We start from the raw sequence: 18518 nt of genomic DNA, 5'->3' as shown, positions 1-18518 counted from the left end.
TGACACATATGATGCACATAGATAAGGACCTACACCTGTAAAAAAATAATTTTCTATGGGACATTTAATTATGAAATTATTATGAATTACTTAATCCAAATTACTTCTTAATATGGGACGTTTAGTTAGGAAATTCTATCAATCAATCATTCTAATTTTTACAGCATGATACACAGGCATGATACACTGTGCAAACAAAAATGGTAGCTAGAGGAAAATTCTCTCGCAGCTTCACAATAGGGAAGTCCCAGAGCCAATGAAGCTCATGCTAGGTTTTAAGGCAGTTTGTACACAATCATTTCTTATGAATTACAATGCAAAGTTCACCAAAACTGATAGAACATAATGATTTTGTTTGTTTGTTTGTTTACTGATTGATTGATTGATTGATTGATTGATTGATTGATTGATTGATTGATTGATTGATTGATTGATTGATTGATTGATTGATTGATTGATTGATTGATTGATATTTCATTTATATAACCTTTAGACTTATTGCAATTGACAAAACAGGACATCTCAAGGCAGCAGCACCATCCTTACGAAATGTGCAATGTCAAGTGCTGCGGCACAAGTGCCGCACAAAAACACACAATTCAGCTTAGAGGACAGAAGCAACTACCTATGCACTGAAATAGGCATCTGTGTCCTCGTGGTAACATAATTAAAAGTAGATTTACAACTTTCGCACATCCCTCATTCATGGCTCCAGACAACAGTCAGCTACTACTATGGAAAGAAACCACGCCACAGAGAATGAGTGAAAACTAGGGATGTTTGAATAGGGAAATTTCAAACTAGAATCAAATGTGAATATTTGAGAAAAGCTACCTCTGAATATGAAATTTAATACAGAATATTTTTTTCATTTCTAAACAAAGTGAAATATGAAGCTTGTACAGAGTCCATCTGATAAAAAAAAAATGAGGCTTGTACATACGTTATTTGGCACTAGTGCAATACCATTCACTGCTAGACATTTGGTCAACTGAGGAGTTTGTAAATGAAGAAAAACGTATTTCAGTTATTTGGTTCATCATGACAGAGACAGTAATGAAACAAGGACAGCATCACCAGATGCATGTAGTGTTTTTGTTTTTTTATGGCTTATAAGAGGAGTCCTTAATCAAAATGCAATTCCAAGCAATGCTACATGTCATTTTTCACGCATACTTACACTTAAATCAGACTATTAGTATTTCCACATACACATTGTACTTCACTAAGTCTTGAGAAGTCAATAAGACATTGACTTCAAAATGGACTGAAACTGTAATCATGGCAATAACACTCATGTGGTAGCTCATGAGGCATGGAACTCACAGGATTAACCAGTATGTACTAGTCCACCTGCTTCAGAAGTCCAACAGCATAATACAGACATAGACAAAGAACACACAACACAGGAAAGGCGCAAACATCCAACACTGAGTTAGATGTTGGTGCCCATCCTGTCTTATGCATATTTTTGTTTACATGAAGCTCCTGAAGTGATCTTGGTAGCTCAAACCAAGATTATGCTTGCCTACCTGCTGTGGCTGTTGCTTGGGTGCAGCAGTGAAGAGCTCACTGATCCTCTTCTGTTTGAGCACATCATTTTTTTCAAGAAGCCGCTTGTGTAGCCAGGGCGGGTGAGCAACACGAGGCACTGGATTCGCTACCTGCACGTTGTGTGAGATCACACACTCGACTATAGGTACAAGCCGTAATGAATGCAAGAAAGAAGCTGCAGAGAGTCCTAGAACATACTGCCACCCACACTTTATCCCATGAGATTCCCTCAAGGTCAGAGTCACAGTGTATATTTTTCAAATTTTACTTTAGCCTGAGAACTACCGAAAATTGGCTGCCATGCTTTAATTTTTATAGCTGCAACGCGTGTGCCACTATGTCCAAACTAGGTCATGTTCCTGTAACAAAGCCGTGCCCAGTAGAATGCTCATTAGGTGAAGAGTAGCTTACTACAGCTCATATGGTCATCCTACATTTAATAATGAAAAGGCTGAACTTTCACAGCAAACACAATAAAGTTCAAAATGTTGCAAATCAAGAGCATTATTCTTGGTGACACAGTTCTATGCAGATCTGTAGAGCTTGGGACAAAGTCTGAAGTTCTAGTTAATCTGCACATGCTAAACGAAAACTTCCAATTCAATTTGTTCACTGTGTTGCGTGGCTACGATTTGCCTGCGTAGACCGACAAAATCCAGGAAACCATACAAATCTTCATGCTTCCTGGAAAACACCTAAGTGTAACCTAACAAAACACTGTGCACCCCACTATTGTACCAATCTGACCAAAATATTAAAGTCGGTGCTTCACACAATAGCACTCTAACAGGTTGGCCAAACCTCACCTGTTGAAGAGCTGCAGGAATGGTGATGATCTTCTGAATGGTACTGCCTAACCTCTCGATGTAGTATTCCCAGTCAAGAATCTTCCAGGTTTGGAAAAGACACCAGTAAAAATATACAGTCACCAACTGTTACTCCTAAACTAAAAGCATATAAGAAAGCAAAAATTTTATGTACATTCTAAAAAACTTTAACAGCTTCAAGAATCTCGTGTACTGTATATATCTTATTCTTATTAAGGTAGGCAGCTATAGTGAGAAGACAAATATGAAAAGAAATAAAGACAAAGAGAATCAATATTTTATTTTCTACACTGGATCCATTGAGGTTATTATCACTAATGTTAAATTATATGCAAACAGCCTATGAAAGGAAATAAAGCAAATTCATCTGGCACAATTTCATGCATTTCATCAGGGATAAGAATAAGCTATGCAGAAAATATTATACACACGGTTCGAATATCAAAATCGTCAACGGATGAAGTCTTCAGCCATCGCCTCAGATAATGCCTCTTGACGCTTGGCTCAGCTTGAAAAATAGCCAGTGGAACAGCCCTGAAAAATTTAGTAGGAAATTACTTCAACATTAATGCAGCACACCATATTTCAATTCAGAACTGCAAGACTTGCTCTACACACTTGGAAGATCCTTCAATACGGAGATAAGTACCTCCTGATTCATTTATCAGAGCCAGTCAGATGATAACCAATTATCATCAATCCATAAAAATGGTTCAACAAAGCAAAGCTTCCTCATCCTATTGAAACTACTAAGTGTCATGCATCATTGCAATTTAAGACATATCTGCTCCTGTTTTTTGTCTGAGGAACACTTGAGTCTGTATGAAATAATGTATATAAATGTGGTTACAATACACATGCTTGTAAGGGATGCTTTAGACACATAATATGCAGTGAACATCCTGAGTAACACCTCCAGTATATCATTAAAGCTTGTGTAGCTCCTTCTATAAACTAATAGCGTTGAAAGTAGAACTTGGACAAAAGGAAGAGATGGCCAACCTCAGCTAGTCTAACCAACTAGCCCAGACTGGCTATCTGCTTAACCCTACAGTGCTTTTCTTCAAACAGACACAGATATAACTGCAACCAATGTTTTCTTTTTTCGTTTTTTTTCTATGAGAGCATAAATAACTGCTGTTCCAACAGCATGTTCTAAAAGTGCTTGCTGTAGCCCTAGTTATAACAGGCATACTGTTCACTTCTGTACTGGAAAAAAAAAAAGCTTTGCAGTGCAGTGCCATGGTAAGAACTCTAGACATCTCCAGTACAACTATTGTTGATTATTGTTCATTAAAGGTATCATCCCCACAGCATTCTACTGGCTGGGAGTCTAGGCAGTACAGCCTTCATTCCCAAAGACACACAGTTGCTTGACAGCGCAGTACAGCAGATGCCTTTGTTACCTTTCTGTTACAGGAGCCCCTTCAGGTTTCTTGGAGATGACGTATCTACAGCTGAGTCCAGCATCTTTGACCATCTGGTCACCAAGAAACTGTCACGTGGAAGAAAGCAATGGTGCAGCAATTAGCCTTCAAGACAGAACAGCTCTACAGAGTGCATGCTTGACGACAGTAGCATTTTTGAAATCATCATCGTCAGCTTGTTTTAAGTTCACTGCAGGACAAAGGCCTCTTTTGCAGAGGTTTCCAACTACGCTTGTTCTACATTGACCAAAACACCATTTTTAATGGCAGAGTGAAGAGCTCAACAAAGCCCTGTTATGAGATAACTGTTTAAAATATAATTATAATAAACTGAAAACAATAGCCACCATCTTAAGATTTGATGCAGATTACAGAGGATAACAACCAGTGGAAAGATGGATGGCATCGTCATTTGCTATCTCATCTAAATGGAACATCTGCTTGGTGTTTTTCACCACTCAAAAGTCAAGCCCATGGGCAAGAATTTAAAAATAAGATCCAAAGAGACTTGAGAAGTACTCATGAGCCTCTTTCTTTAAAGTGAACACGAATCAGCCACATAAATAGTGCCATTTTGGTGCTAGAGCTGCCACAGATGCAAATTACCTGCCAGTCACTTCATGACTTTTGGCATGCAAAACTAGTATCACTGCTGGTTAACTGGCATAAAAAAGATTCTCTAAGTGGTACCTCATCCTTTACATTCCTCTTGCTTCCCTTTACCAACTATTAAGTAATATCTGTTAAAATGATTACCTTATTTGTCTTCAACAATAAAAGCAAATGGTAATTACAAAAGTGATCAAGGAAATTAACAGGAGCTGTCTTCTGCTACACTCCACACTGGCAGCATAGGTGCATGGAGTGCATGTATTGCGAATTTGCCTTCCTACCTAAGCACCTGTTCTGCATACAAGTCTTGCTCACAGCAACGTATTGCCAGATGTACGACTGTCTTGAAGTTCTTACCTCAGCAAGCCTTTTGGCTGTGGATATAGAAGTGGACTTTTGGACTCCATAGTCCTCCAGCTTCCGTGACATGCTCCGATTCTCAGAGATTAGTTCAAAGAGCTCATCGTCTGGCATGTTTTCTGCCTGCAAGAGAAAAGCCAATAACAGGAGCAAGAAAGGTAGGAACTTTTAAACACATAAGCCAATTGACAAGGGAAATCGCTGAGGCTCACAATATAAAGGTTAGGGATAAAGTGTGTGTCAGTGAACCGTCTATCACTCTTCATGACAAGGAACTGCGTTACCTATGTCAAATTAGATTATGCGTCAGTTTGTCACAGTTGCCTTGATGCATCTCTGTATCTCGTGCATGTCACGGTTATCAAATGGCACCTATATATATGTTAGACATATATTGAATAAAATATCAGTTGAGAGTCAGCGCCGTGTCGTTGTTTTATACCTTCTTTTGTCTTTGTCTTGTGTTGCGCTGTAACAAACCTTACTATGAATACCAACCAACTGGCCCAACTTGCCATTTTGATGTAGGAACTGAATACTGATACATCTTGTCCTCACCAAGAATGATTTTCCGATGCCACATTTAACATTCTGTATCATTTCCCGAGACAACACTGAAATTTACTGAATTAGGAGGCACAAAGTCAGTGAGGGAAAGCTGACAAATGATGAACTCAATACATATTTCACAAAGGCATTGGGTGCAGATAAGTCTATGTGTCAGTAGGCACACATCTGGGCAAGCCAGAGTAGACAAATTTTGTCTTAGTGTTAATCTGCTCCGACTTATTCCTACATCCACCTAACAACATTTTTGCTTTAATACATATCGAGCAGTTGCTTTGCCTCCAACACAGTATATTTCTACCACGTCCCCAAGTCAACTGGCCTTCAACAAGAATAAAGTGAATGTGCCAAAATAAAATGTCACTTCCACAAAGACAGCAATAGCCCACGTTAAAAAACAACTCAATGCATATTTTCATAACTAACTGAATCGAGAAAATACTGAATGCAGCAGTGAAAGGTTACTACTAAATGGCAGCTTTGGTCTTACTTGGCCATGATGTCATCATTTATTCTTTCCTGCATCCCATCCCATTTCTTGCATGGAGGTTGCTGAATGGTTCTCAGTCAATGCAGATTGTTTTACTGCACTCGAAGTGAGGGTTTGTGTCATCTTTCGTATATGAAGGATGCAACTTTCAATACATGATTACACACCTCCTGAGTTCTCGAAAGCATTCTCCAGCGCACACAGTCAGCTGCTGCATTACGGGGATTATTAGTGGGTAACATTAAATCAGGTTCAGAATTGTACCCTCTTAAGGGTCCGTTTTTACTCATTAGGTGGGAAAAGGTTGATTACCTGATTACCAACTGGAAAAATGAAGGCCGAAGGTGACTTTATTAAATTTCAAGGACTAGCCACAGCACTAGTAAAACAGTGTTATGTCACGAATTACAAGCTTTATTTTGTATGTTTGGGTCATTTCTGTAAAGAGAAAGTTCACAAAACTCTTCCTATTGTTCCTTTAGAATGCAATATAATCTTTTTTTTTTATCAACAAAATGTTAAATTGTGCAGAACAGGCACTGTTTATATCACTGACGTTGTAGGCAGTTAGTGTGGGAAGTTCAAAGTGGCATTGCTGCCTGCCTTTTGTTTTGTTTTTATGTTATATTTGACTTAACAAGTCTCGATGCGTGGCCAGCCTGATATATGTTTGGTGTACAAGAGTAATTTACCAATCTAGTCTAGCTTGGCATTTCTCTTCAGTGTCCCTTTAAAATGGCAATGATCTCATCCTACTGGAGCAAAAGAATGCGAGAAGTCGTGACTATAGGGGCCATAATACGTTCAGCCAACTATTCTGTTCTTTATTTGTAACCAAAAGTACGGAGGCCAACGTGGTTATAACATACAAAATATAGGGTCTTCAGAGCAAATTTTAACCAGAAACTTTATTTTATATCTCTGATTCTAACCCCTCCCAATAACAGTGACCACCATTTCGGCGTGGCATGTGAGACCCCAAGAGTCATGGGGCCACCACTATGTCATACGCTCGGAAACCATGCATACTACAACCCATGCAGAGAGGGTGCATGCCCAACACTGTACAAGAGTCCCAGCAGCAACAACTGAGCACCGACAACTGAGACATGCACGCGAGAATGAAACCATGCAAAACTGTAAAACTTGAATGAAACTGCAAAACTGTTGCCCTGTAACAGTCCGGCAGGGCTCACAGTATTGGAAATAAAATAAAACACATCTACCGCAATTTGTGGTTTCACACATTAGTGCCGCCAGACTGCTGTGTGGTTCCAATGGAACATAAAAAATATTTTATTATAAATTATGTGCAACACCGAGTGGGCCCATACTTTGCCAGTTTGCAGTGAGATACATATGGATTAATACTCAATGCACAGTTCAGGTTCAAAAATTTGGTGTCATGGCCCCTTTAACAAGGAAAAAAAAAAAGCAGTCAGGTTACCTTGCTGTACAGCACATCAAGCCAGTAGTCGGCTACTTTGGCGACTGCCGCATAGCATTCCTCTAGCGTTTTGCCCTTGAGGAACGCCTCAAACACCGATGACTGGAAGATCTTGATCAGCTGGAGTTCACCACGTCGCTTCACCTCGAATCCTTTCAGTTCGGCCAAAGAACCATCAAAGTTGAATACTGCATACCTAAACATGACCAACCACATGAAGCACTTGAGAAACATGATACATACATTCAGTTCTACTCATGTAGGACAGTGCCGGCCTGTCAGTGGAAGTAGCCAACAATAAATTTGTATTGGCAGAAATCCCAGCCGTCATAATTCATGACTACCAGTAACATCGCTGACGGCCTTAGTACTACATATATAAAGGAATAGTGCTAGTACGTAGACTACGCAGAAATTTGAACTCCTGTGAGTTTACGATGAAGAGAGCTATACCCTTATTGTTGCAGACGAGTACTAATGAAAACAGTTCAAAGTAATTGCATTAATCAAATTGTAGCATTTGCACTTAAGTTGAAAGTACAACCAATACAGGTTCATTAATGCAGACAGCTCTGCTAAAACAAGAGAATTAATCTGACAAGCCTATGAAACTCTCAGATAACACAATAAAATGCCATCAGACTTGCACTTTGATTTCCCAGCATGCATGTTAATCTTTTTCAATTAGTTCACGTGCATATCTTAAGCTTCTTACCCAATTCATTCAAATTTCACAGTGATAAAAACCACAACATTTAATTTCCGTACATCTGTACTTCTGTAAGCAAGTCCAGATTGTTGGAAACTGCCTGGTTACATGAAACTCAAGTAGTGATAATGTCCTTATAACACCTTTTAACGAGACCACAATTGTTATACACAATTTTAAGCTTTCATAGTGAACTTTCACTAAAGCGCCTGCTTCCGAGTTCTCTTTCAACACAATTTTCTGTACAAGTGTGGACAGCTGGGGCCGTATTTTGCAATTATTCTTGTCTTTCAATTATGTTAATTTCCTCTGCATCAATTGAGCAATCCTGGAGAAAACACTTCTCAGTAGCTTGTGAAAGCCAGATGCAAAAGGTGAAATGAATAGCTAGAAATCGTTTTCAGCGCAAAATAACACATGGACAAAGAATAGACACGGACAAGCACACTCGTCACTGATTTTATTTTTCTAGATGCTTCACTTCGTATACCCTCAGACATGCACACGAGACCATAAACAAATGAGTTTACATGAGATAAATGCCTTAATCACATCCTATCAGCAAGAAAACTAAAGTCACTCTCGCAAAGAGACGACAACGGAATGTTGATACACTGGTCTCCAAATTTTCTAATATACATGGCCTCAGCTAGTTCCCGTGCCACCATGTCTATTTTTCCACAGTATGCACACGTATGCTCACATGCATGTTCACACGTGCACACTTTGCAATGATATGGCAAATGCAAGCCTGTTCCATTTCCGATTGATAATGGGTGCTCTCACAAGCAATCATTTATACAACGGCCAGTTTGGCTGACGTATGCCTTGCCGCATCTTAAAGGAATCTTATAAATGACCCCGGCTGAATGTTGGTGAATGCGGGCTTCTTGACACCATCGGTCCTTTTTACAGATAACGGGCGAGCGCAAATACGAGAAAGTTTCTGAAGAGCAGAAAACACTACCAGAACATCATACCTAGAAGCCACATTCTCTAACGAAAGAGCCATTCTGTACACAAATGGAATAACAGGACATGTTTTCCTTTTCTTTTTGCTTGCTTTCTTCCAGAACATTGTTTGGCTCACGCCGGAATTTCTCCAATGAAGCTTCGTCCTACTAAAGCTAACAAAGAAGTTGGGAACCCCGCTGATACAGGCCTATAAATCTGCAAATTGAAGCTTTCCTGCATGAAGTTGGAACAAGACCTAGTTAGTTCCAACTGTCAGATCGTACTGGTAATAACCCTTTTGACTGTTTTCAAATGGACAGAATGAAGGGAAAAGAATTATTTCTGTGCTCAGGCGTAGTGTATCCAACACGCATGGTTTTCACGGAGCTTGAGATGAAGATCTAAAAATTGCACCTTGTCAATATTAGGAAGCTCATGGGTAAATTCGAGCCCTTGTCCAAGTACTTTACAAGTGTCTAAGATGCCCATAACATACTCAGTGTAGGCCTTCTCCTGTTGCTTCTTCAACACAATCAAAAGGTCATCTACATACCTAAACACCTGCAAAACCTTGTCTTATAACAAAGCAATTTCCAGGTGCTGATCAATGTTTGCAAGGAAAGCATTGCGTAGTACAGGCGCCACACATGATCCTATACATACACCATTCTTCTGCACAAACAGCTCGCCTTCAAAAGAAATGAACGTTACCCCAAGATAAAATTCCAATAGTACTAAAAAACTTTCCAACAAAACTTTCGCATTGTTCCGGAAGGACACATCCCCATTTTTTTCAATACAAGACCACACAGCCATAAATAGCTCCTTGTGAGGTATAGAATAAAATATCTCAACATCAATCAAGGAAAAATATCTGACAGAACAATTTCCCTCAAGAATGCAATTATGTGGCAGTAATCTTTTAGTAGAAACAGGTAATCTAAGACATGACTGTTAAACTGTTTCAACAAATACTGATTGACCAATAACTGCTATGAGTTGTTTTCGCTGACAATGCACCTGAATGGCATCTCAGGTTGGGTCAGTTCTAACCTAAAAAATTCGAAAGGTTGCTTCCTTTATACTCACTAATACTCTTCGCTAACTTTGGCAAGCCATAATCATTGGGGGCAGACAGCCACCCACTTCTGAAATTCTTCCGTATAGCCTCCATAGCCCTGAGGTCGAAGCGTCCTTCTTTCATGATCCGAAGTGTTAAGTACGGTGCTTAAAACGACAGAAAGCTTAGCCAGTTGGTAAGGATTCATTATGCAAAAAGGGGTGAGGCGTGCGTGTCCTTGCGTGCGTGTCCGTGAGGCATGCGTGTCTCTTGTGTCCTGTCTGCACGCCTCACCCCTTTTTGCATAATGAAGTACAGTGCGGTAGATAACACAGTCATCCGCGAACATGCGTATATTACAGGGTACATGAAAAGGTAAGTCGTTGATCTAGATTAAGAATAGGAGCAGGCCAAGAACCGATCCCTGGGGGACGCCTGACGTTACTGAAACCGGAGTGGATAGGTGGTGATATATAACAACATATTGCGACCGATTAGTAAGAAATTTTGTAATCCATGTTAAGACAGTAGGATGTAAATTTAGCTGGGAGAGTTTGGTAAGTAGACGTTGGTGAGGCACTTTATCAAATGCTTTAGCATAATCAAGATCGCGTCAGTCTGTACGTTACCATCCAGGTTAGTGTGGACGTCATGTAGAAAAGCTGCAAGCTATGTTTCACATGACAACCTCTTGCGGAAGCCATGTTGTGAAGGATGAAAAAAGTTATTACTGTCAAGAAAATGTATTATGTGGGAGTAGATCACATGCTCCATGATTTTACAGGGGACGCTTGTTAGAGAGATAGGGCAGTAATTAAGTGGGGAATTTCTGCTACCTGACTTGAAAACCAGAACGACCTTTCCTGTCCTCTAGTCGTCTCGAATGACTCCTGGAGAAAGCGACTGTGAAAAAATTAGGGTGAGATAAAGTGAGACGTTGTGTTTGGTGTTTTTCAAGATTTCGGTATTAATTTCATCCATTCCAGCTGAAGATGACAACTTAATATTTTCTATCATGAATGAAAATCCATTCTCACAGAAATTGATCACTGGCATGTCACAATTTCTGTCAAGCAAAGGTAAGCAGGAGGCTGCGGTCACTTCATCAGAAAAGACTGTAGTGAACGTGGTGTTGAACAAGTTCGCACAATCCACGTCCGTAATCCTTTTATTCAGATCATTTCTCGCAGTTTGTCGTCTTTCAGTGTTTTCTAAAACTGCTCGGGATTTGTTTTTAGTAGCTTGGGCAATTTTGAGTAGTTAAAAGATTGCTTTGCTTGATGTAGAGCAGAAAGGTAGTTTTTATCTGCTTCGTAATAGTTTTCCTATGCATTTGGTTGATATCTAAGCTTTACAACCCGGAATAGGTGTTTCTTTTCATTTTCAAGCCTTTTTAATGTTTTCGTAAACCATGGTTTGTGACGACTGGCTCTGAAACTTACTTTAGGTACAAATTTACTGTTAATTCCTTCAGCTTTTCTTTAAAGCGTGTCCAATTGGCATCAACATTATGGTGGTGAAAAGTTGTCTGAAATGTTGGATAAAATGTCCTAAGGCCCTCATTTATCGCTTCATAATCACTTTTGTCATACACCTGTATCGTTTTCTTGTACATTTTGCACTTTGTTGGTCGAAGAGAAAAACTGGCATGAATTACTTTGTGGTAGCTGATTTCATTGAGATAATGGATGCATGATAGGCTTTCGGGGTTGTTGGTTAATATCAGATCTAAAATATTGGATGTATCCTGTGAAACGTGTTGTTTCAGAAACTAGCTGGGTCATATTAAAATTGAGGCAGATATCAAGAAAGTTCCTGGCTTTGGTTAGTCCTGTCAATGAACACAAAAAAACTGTCAGTGCGCCAGTCTATTTGCAGGAAGTTAACATCGACAAATAGAAGTATGTGTGCATTTGGGTGAGCAGCAATAAGCTTACACATAGTTTAGTTAAGCTGGCTGCAAAATTCGGAAGTAGTGTGGGGAGGTCGGTAACGTACGCCTAGTAATACGGTCTGTAGGCGTGGTTGGATAGTCACCCATATTTCCAGCTGTGACTGAATATTGATGACCACACGAGACAATCGGTCGTGGAATGCAATCAGTACACCGCCACCGCGGGTAGATGCACGATCATTGCGGTACGCACGGAAGTTCGTTATGTCCGCTAGCACTTCAAAATCGCTCACGTCGTCAGTGAGCCACGTCTCGGTAAGTATTAGTAGATTACTCCTAGAGGACAATACAATGCTAGATATACGTTCACGCTTTTGAAGAAAACTGCGGATGTTATTGTAAATTGCAGAAAGTGAAAAAGCATCGCTAGAGACAGCATATACTCGGTTCTTTTCTTTCTTTTTTTGGCACTTCAGTTGCTAGGATAGTTCTTTGATGCTGTTTGTACAGTCGTCAAAGATGTCCCGCTTTTGGTTCGTATACAGCGTTTTGAAATGGACGGAAAATAGCTTGTTCTTGCTTTTCGCAAAAGCAATCAGTTGTTTACGGGCATTTTGGACTGGGCGCGGAAAATCCTCACTGATGCCATAACTTGTCCCTTTAAACATTCGGCCATTTGACAGTATTGCAGTTTTGGTCTGGTGTAAGGCAAGCTTCACTATTATGGGCCGGCAGCGACCAGCTGAGGGACGGCTGAGGCGATATGCGCTCTCTATATCCCTTGGTTCCAAGGTTAACTGTAAGTTATCGCGGCAATGGTTTGTGACAAACTGCTCTTTCTCTGTGAATGTTTCCGAGGAGAAGGAATGGTAGGCTGAACACTGTATTTAGGCCCGTTCTTTATTAGCACAGCAATCTCACCCAGTACTTTAATGTCCCCCAGAACCTGGAGACTTGCGGTGCAAACGGTTTTCCTCGTACAGATGGGTAAAAGCATAACACACCGTTGCCACTGGAATTCTGTCGTTTGAGCTGTTATTTTCCCAAGACCAGTTTCCTGTCCATGTCCATTCTTTGTCCATGTCTTATTTTCCGCCTAAACAATTTCTAGCCACGTACCAACTAGCCCGGCAGCAGACGTTACTATGAAATGAATAGATATAGAAAATTAACATTGCAAAATCTTGCCTCCGGATTTATTCCAATAAGGCACCCATAATTTGTCACTCTGTATGCACATAGGAACAATAACACACAATGAGCAGAGATATTAAAATTTCATATTTGCTGTCAGAATACAGAACACAGTCAAACCTCGGTATACCGAACACAGATGAATCGAATTATTGCATATATCGAACACTTTCTATATCACCTGGAAAATCGCATGCATTTTAAATTTTTTATTTCGAACGGGGTCGGACGTAACACGGGTATATCGAACTCCACCATCCTAGACCGTGTGCACTGTGTGGACAGGCAGTGAGCTTTTCCGGAACACCCTAAAAAATAGTGGTGGTGCGATGTGCGTTCACAACTGCTGCACACATTAATTGCGCCGAGGGCACTGTTTGAACCAAACGGCACTGATGTCACCGCGCTCCCAACGTCAACTGAGACTTTAGCTGCTTCAACCCTTCTACGCAACTACTGCGGCACAATGGAGGGCACCGGCCTATCTCTTGCGGATCGTTTAGACTATGTTGAGGACTCCATGTTTAAGCATGTGGCTGCCAATAAGAAGCAGGCTACACTGCTGCTGTACTTTCGGCCAAATAAATAAATATTTTGTGTGAACCTTCAAGTATTTACTGCGCCATGGTTGTGGCACGATCGGGGATCATTGTTTGGAGTGGGCGACTGGCCTAGACCGCACCGACTTTGTGCGGCTAGTTGGCGCGGCGCAATCGACCACGCGCATCCGGCCGACCAAGTCGGCGCTGTCTAGGCCAATTGTGTGCGGCGCAACCGAATGCGCGCTCCGAACAAAGATCCCCGATCGCGCCCTTGCCTTATTGCTTCATTTTCAGAAGTTTTTGATGCATTTTCTACGTGATTTTATATATCGAATTCTGGCTATATCAAACTATTTTGCAATCACTGCGCTGTTCGATATATCGAGGTCCAACTGTACTTTCATCAATATTTGCAACTCCCTGTCAAGTAGCTTAATTACAACTTTAGAATAAAATAACTCTTCTTTTGTATGCAAAGAAAAATACATATTGGTTACAACCGATTGCCTCACCTCTTCTTCAATTTTTTGCCCTCTTCCTTAGAAGCTGGCAGGATCATGGCCAGGTAAGGGCCATCCACTTCAAAAAAGATTGAGTTCTCTGACCGCTGGATGTACTCGAGTGTCTCAGCATTGACAAGCTCATGGTACTGGTCATTTGTATTGTGCTCCTACAACGCAGCAATGCAACAATGAAACGTCATTCCAACACCCTTACAATGCTATAGTGACATTAAAGGCGTCCTGAAATTGAAAGCAATTTCCAGCAATTGAAACCGAAAGTAATCATTGCAAATAACACCAAAATGAGTTATCCGCAAAGTGCTACACTCCACAGATTCGTTAAAGTGTTTACTGGTTTACCAGACACACATAGAAGTGAAGAGAAAATGTCCTCAAGCTGATCCCAGGTCTACTTTAGATGGATACTAATGAGAAATTACACCAGGCTAGGTTGCTAGTCTTCATTTTATTAAGCAACAAATATGATACCATACACCGGAGGCAGAGTAAAAAAAATTAACATAACACTCAAAAAGCAGGCACTACGCCCAATGCCATTTCAGAATTTTCATGCTGCAAGCAAATGTTGCATTTATGTTTTGTTTCACTGCTCTCCTCTCAGTCCCAATAATACCACCCACCAGCATGCTGAGAGCTATGCTGCCATGCTTTGCATAAAAAAGAAATTGAGAGAGGAGTTTAGCATTGAACTGTAATTGCAGATGCAATTCACTTCCACCAAATACTATTGAGAATTGATGTGTGTTTCTGAGTTCTTTACTATCACCCTTCACCAGGAGCATAGGCGGGGGGGGCAGGGGCTTATGAAGCTTCAGCCCCCGCCCCCCCTGAAATTTTTTCATGCTGTCATGCACCACCAACCAAAACAACCCCCATCACCAGAAATCATTCTGGATTTAGTCTAGAATGTCTTCTTCATGCTCGAAAAGACATTTCATTGCGATCATTGCGAACTGTGGCTGGATTTCGTGGCAACGCCTATGCACCTGGAGTCGCATAACGCAAGGAGCCCCATCCAAGCACAAACTTTCAAGGGCATTTCAACGGTGAGCGGGCTCATCGCGGCATCTCGCACAGGCCGTGGAACATACGGAGCGCATGGATTTCAATCCCGAAACTTTGTGGGTATAAAGTTTTTATGAACTTCTGATGCGAAAAGTGCATTGACATTTCCAAAGTGGTGCTTTAGATTTTCAATTTCGAAACTTTATGGGTTTAATGTTGTGATAAATACTTGACGCCAAAGGTGTTTTGAATTTTCTAAAGTCGTACGTCGGACTATACAACGAGACTATACAAATCAACATACTGTCAGACAGGCTGACTTGAGTGTACTACTCCAAAGTTGACAAAGCACGCAGCGAGGTCTGATGAAAAGAAGCGTTGTGGGGGTTCATTTGTGTCGTCATGTCAAAGAAAAGAATATCAATATTCTTTTTCACCTACGCCAAAGTATCCATGTGAAGACACTAAAGCCACAAATGGTAACTATGTTCTTATTTATTTTTATACTTTGACTTTTATTCGTGAGGGCACATTGAGCCTCTTCAATTTTCTTGTTCTTGCTACCTGCAGGCTGCCAGAGCCAGCCGAATGCATGCGTTTTTCTAGTGTTGCCCCAAGCACCGCGCAGCACACTTCAGTGCGTGTTCGTTTTTCTCTTGCCAAGTGGATTTTGCCTGGCATAGTTTTAAACGCTTTCTGGCTAGCAGACGAGAAAAAGAAACAATGATCGCTCACCGCCATCACTATGGTGACTCAACGGATTGCAACACATTTGCTTGAGCGCAACCTCTTCGGAAAGTCTTGTGTCGGCGGTGTAGGATACTGAGCAGTGTGCGTATGGTTCTTTGTGGATCAAACATTCTTAAGCCTTTAAGAATTCGTTTGCAGTGTCTTTGGAAATGGCAATGCAGTTATTGTTCATGTATTTGATCCCCCGACAAATTCTGTAAGGAGGAGGCCGGGCTGCAATGTGGGCCACTCCATAACGAAATTTCTGGCTACACCACTGCTCTTCACTGTTTAGAGGTTGTGGGAACATAGGTTCTCAGACTCGGCTATGGCCCTCAAGGAAGACACTGAGACCACATCATTTAAGGCTTAATATTCTTCCCACAAAGCCAGGCTAGCTCTGATCGATTGGCGTTTCGAGCGTGCGCACGAAAGCTTGGACCATGCTGTATGCCACAGCCAGTCATTCTCTCAGCAGTGGGCGAGAGGCACCCCGTAAGGATTAGTGGTCCCATATAAAGTGACGATCAGTTCACGTACATGGCGATGGAGAAAAATAAATCAGCAGAAGATAGCAGCAGGATTAGCATACCTGCACCATGATGTTGAGCACAGCACCAGGGTAAGAGATGGTGAGCTTCGGTTTCTTAGCATTGCTGGTTCGAATAACAAAATTCTCAGGAAAAGAGGCAGGGAGCACACACCAGATGCCATCAGTATCGAGCTCGAGAGGTCGCCTGAATGTGAAGCAAGCACATGCCTTAAGATGATGAAAAAAGGAACAGTTATCATTGAATGAAACCTTTCATGGTGGCTCAGTTCTCGCAGCATTCCAATTAGTCAAAAAAGCTTGTGGAGAGTGTTTCCCCAGAAAGCTTGCAGAGAGTTAGTTTTCCACAGCAACGCAATCCGAAGTGTGGTTTTCGAAGACCTTAATGGGATGCTGAGACATGAAATGCGCAACAAATGCACTAACTGCCAGCTTGCAATTAGTTAAATCTTGAACGGAACACAGAGGAGACATGGGGCATACAATAAATGCACAAACTACACATTAGCAATTCGTTGTATGACTTCAGAAAGTACACAAAAAAGACAAAGGACGCATAGCAAATTTCGCAATTTACCTGCAATCTGTGCATTTGTTATGCATCCCGTGCCCTCTTTCAGTCCAGTCCAAAGTCCTTATAAACACAACCTAGATTTTGTGCTTTGGAATTCTGATGCTGAGCACACAGTCGTCAATTCCATTCAACACAGCTGCCACAACCAAACACACTTCCTCTTTGACATACCCCGTAGTCCAATTGTACGAACACATAAACTAAGAAACTACCAATTTTACTTTCTTGAAGTTAAAATTGGTAGAGTTGGTCCTGATTCCGCTTTGAAATGGCTCTTAAAATGAGGGACAAGGCGAAAAAGGGGACAGGACGGACGCATACATGTGTCTCGTCTCCCTTCTTCAGCTTGTCCTCCGCTTTAAGTGCTTTTTCAAACATTTAGTACTTCCCTTTTTTTTTAACGGAGTTGTGGTCCCCGTAACAATATCACAGAGTTTCCAGACTACTAGCACACTTAATAACATTGACAGCTTCACAAATGCAGCTAAAAGGTATATATAAAATTATTGCTGTAAAAGAACAAAACATGCCAGTAGGGCAACTATTCTTGATGACCTGTGTGACATTGTTAGCGATCAGGCTCTCAAAGGAGCATAGCTAATGTACTGCAATTCTGATTTTATGCTTGGCGTAACCTTGCTGCAAACACTTTCTTTTCACGGATGCTATCTTCGCATGATGACCCTTTCTTCAAGTTTCCCAGATGAAGCTAATGACAACTCCATCCATATTTAACTGGTAAGAGCGGTGGGGAGGAATGGTCAGGATCTATGATTTTATTTTATTTATTTACTTATTTACTTAATTAATTTGTTTGTTTGTTTGTTTGTTTGTTTGTCTGTTTATTTATTTATTTATCTATAACATCCAAGGCAACACTAGGGCTATGAGGGGCACCGTAGTGAAGTGGGCAATCAATTAATTCTGACCATCTTTGGTTATTTAATGTGCACTTAAATCTAAGAACAACAGCATTTCTGCATTACACAGCAATCAAAATGTGGCTGGCAATTGAACCCGTGACTTTGTGCTCAGTAGCAGTACACTGTGACAGTACACCATGAGCCACCATGACAGGTTCGTGATTTTAGAAACACTAGCATAGACTAAAAGGTGAAATATCACTTTGCACTTCATAGTAACTAGGTTCAAATGTAGCAGAAAATTGAAATACACCATTACAACCCATCAATTCAAGCACATGCAGTCATTTTCACCAGCTTTAGCATTCCGCCGCCTTTCGTCAGGTTTGTCCTTCCCAAGAAGCTACCAAGCCACACCATACAAAAATGAGCATAAGCACACTTTTCAGCCAAGTGAAAGGCTGATTGAATTACATGTTAGAGGCATGTTAATTAATATAACAAAAGTAAGAAAAACCCACCCTATCTGCTCCACGAGCTCTCTGGCATGGGTGATAATTCCAGCACCCGTGTGGCACACAATGCCAGCCATTTCCATGCTGTACCATCTTGCCCTAAAACCAGCACAGAGCACTG

General features: G+C 40.9%; 1 protein-coding gene across 1 annotated transcript in view; it reads right to left on the bottom strand.

The window, feature by feature from the left end:
- Window positions 1–18518, bottom strand: part of PolE1 (DNA polymerase epsilon catalytic subunit 1) — an 84176-nt gene that overhangs the window by 42310 nt on the left and 23348 nt on the right. The window contains exons 19-27 of the mRNA XM_065455192.1: window positions 18404–18496; window positions 16488–16632; window positions 14150–14307; window positions 7285–7480; window positions 4778–4903; window positions 3788–3876; window positions 2813–2915; window positions 2361–2441; window positions 1533–1664 (exon numbers count right to left, since the gene is read on the bottom strand). Of these exons, the coding sequence (XP_065311264.1) occupies window positions 1533–1664; window positions 2361–2441; window positions 2813–2915; window positions 3788–3876; window positions 4778–4903; window positions 7285–7480; window positions 14150–14307; window positions 16488–16632; window positions 18404–18496 (1123 nt within the window). The remainder of the gene's footprint in view (window positions 1–1532; window positions 1665–2360; window positions 2442–2812; window positions 2916–3787; window positions 3877–4777; window positions 4904–7284; window positions 7481–14149; window positions 14308–16487; window positions 16633–18403; window positions 18497–18518) is intronic.

Source organism: Dermacentor albipictus, chromosome 4 (assembly GCF_038994185.2).
Source record: "Dermacentor albipictus isolate Rhodes 1998 colony chromosome 4, USDA_Dalb.pri_finalv2, whole genome shotgun sequence".
Lineage (NCBI taxonomy): Eukaryota > Metazoa > Arthropoda > Arachnida > Ixodida > Ixodidae > Dermacentor > Dermacentor albipictus.
The sequence above is the reverse complement of the archived record's forward strand: the minus strand, read 5'-3'. Positions and strand labels throughout refer to the sequence as shown.